The sequence below is a fragment of the Amphiprion ocellaris genome, chromosome 23 (assembly GCF_022539595.1).
Source record: "Amphiprion ocellaris isolate individual 3 ecotype Okinawa chromosome 23, ASM2253959v1, whole genome shotgun sequence".
NCBI classification, from domain to species: Eukaryota; Metazoa; Chordata; class Actinopteri; family Pomacentridae; genus Amphiprion; species Amphiprion ocellaris.
The window spans coordinates 1,943,235-1,954,152 of record NC_072788.1 but is presented as its reverse complement, the minus strand read 5'-3'; the positions used below and the strand labels follow the sequence as shown (position 1 = coordinate 1,954,152).

At 40.7% G+C, this 10,918-nt stretch overlaps 1 protein-coding gene across 2 annotated transcripts in view; it reads right to left on the bottom strand.

Annotated features, from left to right (window-relative positions):
- Positions 1 to 1,455: 1,455 nt before the first annotated feature.
- LOC111588615 (F-box/WD repeat-containing protein 7-like) overlaps positions 1,456 to 10,918 on the bottom strand; it is a 31,178-nt gene continuing 21,715 nt past the window's right edge. For both annotated transcript variants that reach the window (XM_023299068.3, XM_023299069.3), the window contains 7 exons: positions 10,347 to 10,588; positions 6,556 to 6,737; positions 5,709 to 5,934; positions 5,534 to 5,600; positions 5,006 to 5,149; positions 4,532 to 4,681; positions 1,456 to 3,495 (listed from right to left, as the gene is read on the bottom strand). In XM_023299068.3, coding sequence (XP_023154836.2) covers positions 3,362 to 3,495; positions 4,532 to 4,681; positions 5,006 to 5,149; positions 5,534 to 5,600; positions 5,709 to 5,934; positions 6,556 to 6,737; positions 10,347 to 10,588 — 1,145 coding nt within the window. In that variant the 3' untranslated portion in view covers positions 1,456 to 3,361. The remainder of the gene's footprint in view (positions 3,496 to 4,531; positions 4,682 to 5,005; positions 5,150 to 5,533; positions 5,601 to 5,708; positions 5,935 to 6,555; positions 6,738 to 10,346; positions 10,589 to 10,918) is intronic.

Below are 10,918 nucleotides of genomic sequence, written 5' to 3'. Positions count from 1 at the left end.
CTCACTGATAACCTGCAGAGGAATCGACCAATCAGAGAGGACGTTACTGGATTAATGTTGAACATCTGAGTTTTCTGCAGGAAACAGGATCTGATGTGTTCAAATAAAATGCAGCTGATTTTATTTTATATCACAGACATGAAATCACAGACGCACAAAATGACCACAAAGAGACACAAAATGACCACAAAGAGACACAAAATGACCACAAAGATGCAAAATGACCACAAAGAGACACAAAATGACCACAGACACAAAATGACCACAAAGATGCAAAATAACCAAAAAGACACACAAAATGACCACAAAGACACACAATATGACCACAAAGACACACAAAATGACCGCAAAGACACACAATATGACCACAAAGACACACAATATGACCACAAAGACGCACAAAATGACCGCAAAGACACACAATATGACTGCAAACTGACCCATAATTACCTCAGAGGGACACAAAAAGACCACAAAGACGCAAAATGACTGCAAAACGATGCATAAATATATAAATGTTTCATAAAATGGAGCTGATTCCTCTGATATAAAATAAAATCATCTGAATTTTATTTAAACACATTAGATCCTGTTTCCTGCAGATTTCCTGCATTATTCCAGTAACGTCCTCTCTGATTGGTCGAGGCCTCTGCAGGTGATCAGAGAAATTCACGTCACCTGAAGAAGCTGCAGAACCAGAGGCACCAGGAAAATAAAACGGAGTAATAGAGAAATGATGGAAAAAATCCATTTTAATAGACTTTTTGGACACATTTTAGTCATTTTTTTGAGATGTTTTTGCCATGTTAGACTAATTTTGGACGAAAGTTTAGTCAGCTTGGACAGGTTTTGGGTTGTTTTGGACAAATCGTCACTTTGGAGAAGTTTTTGTCTTTTTAGATAAGAATTAGGTCATTTTGGACAAATTTGGTCTGAGGGAAAACTTCAAATAATCTTCCAATATGTACATTTTCTTGAAGACTCCTCTTCTTAAGTCATTTTAAAGAACTTTTTGATCATTTTGGACACATTTTTAGTCATTTTAGAGATTTTTTTTTGTCATTTTGGACAAGAATTGAATCTTTTTTGAGAAGCTTTTGTCATGTTACACACATTTCGAGTAATTTTGGACAAATCTGGACAAAAGTTTAGTCAGCTTGGACAGATTTTGGGTCATTTTGGAGACGTTTTTGTCATTCTGGGTAAACTTTCACGGCTCATATCACTTCACTTTTATTAAACCTTTCTTCTTCTTGTGGTTTTATTTTCTTCCTGATGTTTTAGTCCATCGGATTGAATTATTTCATAAAATCTGTTGTCCATCTTGGCTTTGAATGATCTAATTAATGTGATTTTATTTGGCTGTATTTGTGTTTTTTTTCTTACCTTATATCTTGTGAAGCTTCAACGTCTCTGGTTGGCTTCAGTCTGTCAGAATAAAGTTGAAACAACAGCTTTTTATAAAACTCGTCTTTATTGTTTCTTATCCGTCGTTCACAATATTTTCTCTATTTTTTATTTTTATTACAAAAGCTCGATATGTACATCCTCAGTATTTACAGTATGTTACAGCATCCAGAGCCTCTCACCTGCTTCACCTCTGCTGCTGCAGACACACCTGTTGCCGGGGAAACATCACCCAGACCTCCGCTATTGGCTGGAGGTGTTGCCTGGCAACGGCAGCTTATCGGATTAATATCGACTAAAAGGAGTTGTTTCAATTATTTAGCTTTTTTTTAATGTTTCATAAGCTGAGACAAACGTGTGGAGTGGATCTGGGAAGGGAAAAAGAAACTATTTATCAAAAAGTGACGTTTTTCTGGAATTTAGTGCATTAAAGTCGCATAGTGATGGAATTTATCAAACATAAGGAGCTGCTGCAGGGTTCACCGTCTTCTGAGTTAAAGTTTGAGGAAAATGTAAGAAAAACAACAGAAAAATAATGAGTGATTCAACTTTCCTCTATCTTAGTGTCATTTCAGAAAAAATTAAAAAAACAATGCTGTGATGGACTTTTAATTTGAAGGAGCAGTGGAGGACTTTCACCACATCCTGTATTATTAGACTGAAGTTTCATTTTCTCTGGTTTACGTTCGGTTTTTACTCGGTTTCTGATCAGATTTAGTAAAATATTACAGTTTAGTCAACATTTTAACAACAAAAACTGCTGGATAGAAGCTCAGGAACCAAAATACTGGGTTTGGTTTAGAAAAACATCATAATTTAGGTTCAAATACGAACTTTTAACCACGTTTCTGAAGCATTTCCTCCACTGTCTTTGGGTTCAGATCTATAACTGCAGATCTACAGCTGCAGATTTATAACTGCAGATCTACAACTGCAGATCTATAAATACAGATCTATAACTACAGATGCAGATCTAAAACTATAGATCTATAAGTACAGATCTATAACTACAGATCTACAACTACAGATCTATAAAAATCTATCACTACAGATGTGTAACAGCAGATCTATAAGTACAGATCTACAGATCTACAACTGCAGAACTACAACTGTAGAACTACAACTGCAGATCCATAACTACAGATCTATAACTACAGATCTATAACTACAGATCTATAACTACAGATATTTAACTACAGATCTTTAACCACAGATCTATAATTATAAATCTATAACTACAGATCTATAAATGAAGATCTATAACGGCAGATCTATAATTACAGATCTATGGCTACAGATCTATAACTGTGGATCTACTACAGATCTATAACTATAGATCTAAAGATCTATAACTACAGATCTATCAGTTTCTGGACAGTTACCAGTTTGAGTGACTGAATCATCGAATCATTGAGCGAATGATCACAGAAGGTAAAATCGTTCAGTTGAAAGAGAAGTCAGTCCAGGATGGATTATTTGTAGCGTTTCAGGTGTTTGACATCATTTTGGTGATTTTTCTTTAAACCCACTGAAAGCTTCTGTGATTCTAAAATGACCGCAAATGACTGAGGATCTCTGACTGTAAGTGTGAATGACTGATGGCGGTGATTTTATGGTGATTCTACGGTGATTCTGCTGCAGGTGTGAGGCTCTGCTACATTTCAGTCTGTCCTCCGTCTCTGAAAACAAAAAGCTTCGATTCCCAGATTTCAGCAGCAGCGAGTTTCTGAACCGAAGAGGCGATGCAGACGAGCTGCAGATGGTCGAACCGAGAGGAATCCTGTGGCGTTCGTCTGCGTCGCCTCTAGAAGTTTGGGTAGATTTGGTGATCAACAGTGGCGTCGGCCTCCTCAGTCCTACATTCAATAAAACGTTCTCTGTTCTGTTCTGTTCACCTGCTGTCCGATCAGCATCATGAAGACCGTCGGTTCGTCTTCAGTCTTCAGCATCTCCTTCAGTCCGTCTCCGTCTTCTTGTCGTCCACGTCGAAGTCCAGCACCAGTAGTTTGGTCTCCTCGGTGCCGTTCCTGCTGCCGGCGGCGCAAACCAGCCGAGTGTCAGACGCTCTGATTCGCCACACGACGCCACCTAGAGGGGAGACGTGGGATTGTTTGACAGACATCAGGTAAAAACAGAACTAGAACAGTAACAGTTTAGCTTTTCTATAGAGACATGTTCCATCACCGTGAGTTACAGGACATTTGTTTTTTGCAGTGGTGTTATCAGATTCTGAGCAGCCAGTTTCAACCAACCTGTTATATTTTCATGGTCAAAGTGAATCATGGAGATTCACTGGGTACACTGGGTTCTATAAGTTTACAGTTACACAGTTATACAGTAGTTTATAATCATAAAGGGCATTTAATCATAATATTATTATAGTTTTATAACATATGCAGTGGTCCCTCACCATATTGCGATTCACTTTTTGCGGTTTCACTGTACTGCGGATTTTAAAATTGTATATATCTAATTTTGTATCATGGATTTTTCGCCATATCTCGGGATTTTGGGGTATATAGGTAATACCTATATACCCCAAAATCATATAGGTATGCAGAATTAATTAAGCACGGTGGTGGCAGCATCATGATGTGAAGCACGGTGGAGGCGGCATCATGATGTGAAGCATGGTGGTGGCAGCATCATGATGTGAAGCATGGTGGTGGCAGCATCATTATGTGAAGCACGGTGGTGGCAGCATCATTATGTGAAGCACGGTGGTGGTAACATCATGATGTGACGCACAGTGGTGGCAGCATCATGAATAAATATAAGGTTGCTACTCTGCAGAATTTCACCTATCGTGGGGGGTTCTGGAACCTAACCTCCACGATAGACAAGGGACCACTGTAAATGGTGTCTTCTAACTGACGCTGTAAAGACAACACGCCTCTCAGACCTACATAAAGTATGGAAACGTATCAGATCCGAAAAATAAAATGATACATGTGTAAATGTGTAGAATGTTTTTGGTCGCAGAGCCCCTTAAGGATCCACATTCAGCTCTTTGATGTTCGTTTCTATGCAGATGACTCCATCTTGTATCTGCAGACAGTTCGATAGACTTGAACCCACCAGACCGTCCCGTCAGATGAGATCTAAACAACCACTGGATCCTCACCTGATCCTCGGCTCTGCAGCGCCACCACGTCCCTCAGCCAGGCCCCGGTCCGGAGGTCCCACAGTTTGACTGTCCCGTCATCAGAGCTGGACAGAACCAGACCTCTGCAGAACTGGAGGCAGGTGACGGCCGACTGGTGTTTGTTGGGTCCTGAAGGAAACACATGAGGAGTAAAACACTGAACATCTAATGAGATATTAAAGAGACACAAGGTTAACAACACAAGACATGAAATGATAAAAACTGGACCAAAAGAGTTGCAAAATGACAAAAATTTAGACTTAATGTCCCAAACATCACAGTAAGGAGACACTGAACAACCAAAATATGACTTTAAAATGACAAAATTAACAACATTAGACACAGAACAGACAAAATATTACACAATATTCTCTTCTTTAGTGTCGTCCGTTTAGTTACACCGAGTTCTTCTCACCTGGTCTCACCTGTTGGACCCTCCCCCCATCCTCTCACCTTGCAGTGTGTGGAGACACCGTCCCGTCCGGACGTCCCAGACTCTGACGGTGGAGTCGGCGTTTCCAGACACCAGGACGTTGTCTCTGAGCTCCATGCCGCTGGTCAGAGACTGGTGACCAGTCAGAGTGTGGACGCAGTTACCTGGAAGACACGAGGCTCAGGTTAGACGGTTACCATGACAACATAAAGCTCGGGTTAGACAGTTACCATGACAACATAAAGCTCAGGTTAGACAGTAACCATGACAACATAAAGCTCAGGTTAGACAGTTACCATGACAACATGAAATTAAAAATTTGGTTTATTTAAAGCACTTTAACCACCTGAACCCCAAAACCTGCTGAGGTTGAAAGACTGTTATCTTAAAAAATTTAAAATTTAAAAAATCTAACTGTTTATCAGCCTCATGTTTGGTGATTTTATGACTTTTCTGTCATCAGATTTGATCTAAATACATCATCTGTTCAATCAGTCAAACTGCTTCCACTCAGATTAGATACAGATGATGTCAGGTGAGGTCTCTACCTGTCTCTGCGTCCCAGACTCTGATGGACGTGTCCAATGAACCGCTGACCACAAACACACCGTCAAACTGCAGAAAGACGCACAAAGTTACAACCGAAACCCAACAACCAGATCAGACTGTGTGTGTGTGTGTGTGTGTGTGTGTGTGTGTGTGTGTGTGTGTGTGTGTGTTTACCTGCAGTGAGTACACTCTGTTTGTGTGTCCCTGCAGCGTGTGCAGACACACCTCGGTGTCGGGGTCCCACACCTTCACCATGAAGTCGTATCCTCCCGACACCACACGCCGTCCGTCGAACTGAACGCAGCGAACTGCCGCCACATGACCCGTCAGCACGTGTTCACAGCGACCCGTGGACACGTCCCAGACCCTCAGCGTCGTGTCCCGGGAACCCGACACCACCCTGACACACAAACACAGGCATGATGTCATAGCAGTCAGTGACGTGACATCATTTCTACACTGTGTGTGTAGTTGTATGTTTTTACTGCGTATGTTTGTGTACAAGTACAGAGCCTAGAAACACTATTCCCATCATGATGCTGCCACCACCATGCTTCACATAATGATGCCGCCACCACCATGCTTCACATAATGATGCAACCACATGTCTTCTGATGAACTCTAGTCCAGATTTAGTATGAGCTTTTTCCAACAGTATCTTTATCACTTTAAAGGTGGTGAATACTGATGCAATCACTTATTTAGCTTTTTGTATTTTCAGTTAATTGACTTTATTTTGTAGAAACATTTATGTATAGGGTCTCTATAAACTGTACATATATATGTGTGTGTGTGTGTACTGTCACCTATAAATGTACACACCATACAAGTGTTATGTTGGTTACCATGGAGATGGGAAGCAGGCAGTGTATTTGTGTGTGTCTTCCCTCTGGTTGTCATGGAGACAAGTGCAGCTAAATGTTAGGTGTTCCTAAAGTGTGTGTGTGTGTGTGTGTGTGTGTGTGTGTGTGTGTGTGTGTGTGTGTGTGTGTGTGTGTGTGTGTGTGTGTCTGTGTCTTACCAGTTGCCGTGGAGATGCATGCAGCGCACAGTGGACGTGTGTCCGTACAGTGTGTGGACACACTCGCCGCTCTCGGCGTCCCAAACGCGAAGCGTCCGGTCGGTGGAGCCGCTGATCACCGTGGCGACGGACATCTGGCTGCACCAAACTCCACCGGTGTGACCGGTCAGCGTCCGCAGACACTGGGAGACAGAGGAGACAGGAAAAAATATTTAAATCATTCCGTTAAATGACTTTATATGTATTAATGAGGACCTTAATATTAATATTCTGTCCAGTAAACTGGAGTTGTATTCATCTAAAATCAGGCACACGTGCACTGAACTGAGCCACAGTGTGTTTTAGTGATTAGTCACACTTTCCAAACTAACCCAAACTAGGTTAATTGGTGAGTAATTAACCCACTGAACTCTGGACGTCTCATTTTTCCTCACTGTGGGTTCATTTTTCACTGCAACGTAAAGTCCTCTGTGGAAACAGAACCATGAAGAAGGAGAGAGAACTCAGAAATGTCTACAGTTAGAATGACGGAAATCAGAAAAAGTAAGTAATTCTTTGATTATTTAGTTTACAATAATGTCAAAACCTGGAATAAACATGTCCAACTTGTCCACAGATGTCAAGAACACTGGAAAAAAAATATATATTTAACTATTTCCAGCCTCTACAGACTTCTTCTCTCTACTCCATACATTCAGCTGAATCAATCTCCAACAACCTGCTCCTCGTTTCACTGTTTCTGAGTCATGCTGACTTTATTTTATTCATCCAGTAGCTTTAATTTTCCTCTCAAGTCTAAAATTGTCTGAAATAATTTAAAACTATCATAGTAACATTAAATTGTCAAAAATGGCCTAAAAATGACTTAAACTTGTCTAAAATAACGTGAAATTTGTCCAAAAATGTCCAAATTAACTTGAAAACTATCCAAAATGACTTGAAACTAGTTAAAAATTACTCAAAAATCACTCAAAACAACAATTTTGAACATTTTGGACAATATTTTGTCCATTTTCAAGTCTCTGCTCATCAACTATAGGAAGATGTTTCACCATGCTGAATGGATCTCCAACAACTACCTCCTCTGTTCACTGTTTCTGAGCCATGCTGCTTTTATTTTATTCATCCAGTAGCTTTAATTCTCCTCAGTCTCTCTGCTGAGGCCGTCACAGACGAGTAGTTCAAGGACAGTCGGTTAAAACCTGCTGATGTGTTTTTGGTGATTTTTTTCTTTCCAAACCCTCCAGCAGGTTTTTGGGGTTCAGAGGGTTAAAATCGCAAACAGACGTCATTCAGAACAGAAAGCGTCTTTACAATCCCGACGCTTTTCACAGCTGCTGCTAAAGGACACGCACAGAAAAATGCAGTTTCACCTTGAAGGTGTTGTAGTGCCGGTTTCCGCGGCAACAGTGAAAACTCTTCCCTGGCAACTGTTGCAGGGAAGAGGAAAGATGCTGCAGCAGGTCTGTTAATAAAACTGATCTAGATCCAGCAGAGATGACAGCAGCTACAACTGATTTAAAATCTGAAACTGACCTTAATGATAGCAGGAACACGAGACTGAAGTGTGTTTACTGTCACCTCCACGTGGAGAACCCATGTGTGAAGAACCAGGCAGGTCTGGGCGACAAGCAGCAGGTGTGTCCAGGTAAAGAATGTTCAACCGAAACCAGACGCACTGTTCCTGTTTCATCACCTGACTCCACCTTACCGACACGCTCAGTTCATACAGACACCAGGTAGAACCACGGAGAACCAGGGAGAGCCAGGTAGAAGCAGGTCAAACCAATAGTAACCAGGGAGAACCAAGTACAATCAGGCAGAACCAGGTAGAAACAAGTAGAACCAGGTCGAACCAAGTTGAAACAAGTAGAACCAATCAGAACCAAGCAGAAGCAGGTAGAAACAAGTACAACCAGGCAGAACCAATATGAAACAAGTAGAATCAAGTAGAACCAAGGAGACCCACGCAGAACCAAGTAGAAGCAAGTGGAAACCGGTAGAACCAAGTAGAAGCAAGTAGAAACAGGTAGAAGCAAGTAGAAACAGGTAGAACCAAGTAGAAACAGGTAGAACCAAGTAGAAGCAAGTAGAACCAAGTAGAACCAGGTAAAAACAAGTAGAATCAAGTCAAACCAAGTAGTACTAGGTAGGACCACGTAGAACCAAGTAGAACCAGCTAGAAGTTGAGATACAGTGAGGAACCTTCATGTAAAACCAGTCAGTTCCCCAGAATCAGCTGATTATTTTTATTTAAGTTTATTTTAATGAAGCCATGCAACATTTTACCTCCATGTGAATATTTATTTATCAATATTTACCGTTTCCATCACTTCTGAGCCTAATAACTTCAGAAGTACAGCAGATAGACACATGAAGTAAATAATAATAAGTTATAGTAAATACAGACAGCAGACTGTCTCTTTACCTGTACTACAGGTGTAAACGGTGTTTGAACAGCGTCACGCCCAGCTAACAGAAGAACTGGTCCTGCTGCTTCAGTCTGTTCAGGAGGATCCACTCTTTCTTTCTGTCTCTTTATGACCCACTTTAAGGCCTCTGTTGTCTTTGATTTCGTTCTAATTCAGGTCAGACATACAGTGAAGTGAAACAGACTCAGGCAGTGTTTCATCACTTCATTATTACCGATTAATCACCAACAAACTGCTGATGGTTTTCTCTTCAAAACGTCAACTTTAGTTTCAGTGAAACACAAGTGATTCAGCTGCAACACTGGAAATGTTTAACTAAATAATAACTCACGAAAACTGGAAAATATGTAAATATCTGTAGGACGTGGAGTATTTTACAGTGCTGGCAACAAGATGTAGAACCAAGTAGAATCAAGGAGAACCAAGAAACAAACAGAACCAGGTAAAATCAAGTAGAAGCAAGTAGAAACGGGTCAAACCATGTAGAACCAGCAGAACCAAGTACAACCAGGTAGAACCAAGGAGAACCAAATGTTTAAATAATAACTAATGAAAACTGTCAAATATCTAGAGTACGTGGAATTTTTTCCAGTGTTGGTAACAACATGTAGAACCAAGTAGAACCAGGTAGAAACATGTAGAACCAATTAGAAGCAAGCAGAAGCAAGTAGAAACATGTAGAACCAATTAGAAGCAAATAGAAACAAGTTGAAGCAAGTAGAACCACGCAGAACAAAGTGGAAGCAAGTAGAAACAGGTAGAACCAAGTAGAACCAGGCAGAACTGAATACAACCAGGCAGAACCAAACAGAATCAGGCAGAACTAAGTAGAACCAGTTAGAACCAGGCAGAACCAAGTAGTGTTGATAACAGCTGTCGAAGCATGTCAGACATGTTGATTCCAGGTTATATTTTTCTACACTCAATAATCAGAATTTAACTGAATTTTTCCTTTTTTGTGATAATAAATGCGTCCCACTGCAGAGAAGACATAGTTTTGAGTCAATTTTGTCAAATTCTGAGTCATTTTAAACTAGTTTTGAGTCATATTGGACATTTTTTGTAAATCAAATAATGCACGAAATTCAACTTCTTTCTTCTTTTTTCTAATTTTCATCATATTTCTGAGTTCTGTCTCCTTCTTCGTGGTTGTTCTGTTTCCATACAGGATGTCTGACGATGTTTGAGTCCTGTTGGCTTCAAATACCAATAAGTACAACTAACTAACTACTGATAAATACAGTAATTTAATAGCTGTGGTTGCTTTGTATGTAACTGACTAGCTAATGTTAGCTTTTACTGATTAAATACAGATTTGGTTACAGACAGATGTTCACTCCAGATGTTTACCAGTCCTACCTTTCCGCTGATGGCCGACCACACTTTGAGCGTGTTGTCGTCGGAGCCGCTGACGATGAGGTCGCCGCTGAACTGCAGACAGGTGATGACGTGGTCGTCGTGTCCTTTGAGGACCATCGGCTCCCCGGAGTCGCCCTGCCTCCAGTTGGTCTCGATGCGGTGCTGCCGGATGTAGGCCGACTTCCACGGACCGACCGCAGTCCCGCATCTCCTGCGACGAGATGACTCACACTCTGATATACCTGCAGAGGAGAAACATAACTGTAATAATCAGCTGACTCAAAGATAAACAAAGATCCAACATAGGTATAACCCCTGTTAGCTGTTGTAGAAGCTAACATTAGCATCTTTATTACTAAACATGATGCTAAAATGAAACACTGCAGCTGACATTATCTGGCAACAAAAACCTTAAAATGAAGACAACACACCAACACGAGCAATGGTTTAATTATTGTACTGCTAGCCAGCATTAGTTTCATTGTGTAGATCACAGTTTGAGCTAACCTAAGCTAGCCCGCTAAGCTAAAAGCAACCACAGCTATTAAAATGAGGCCTTTAATCATTACTTC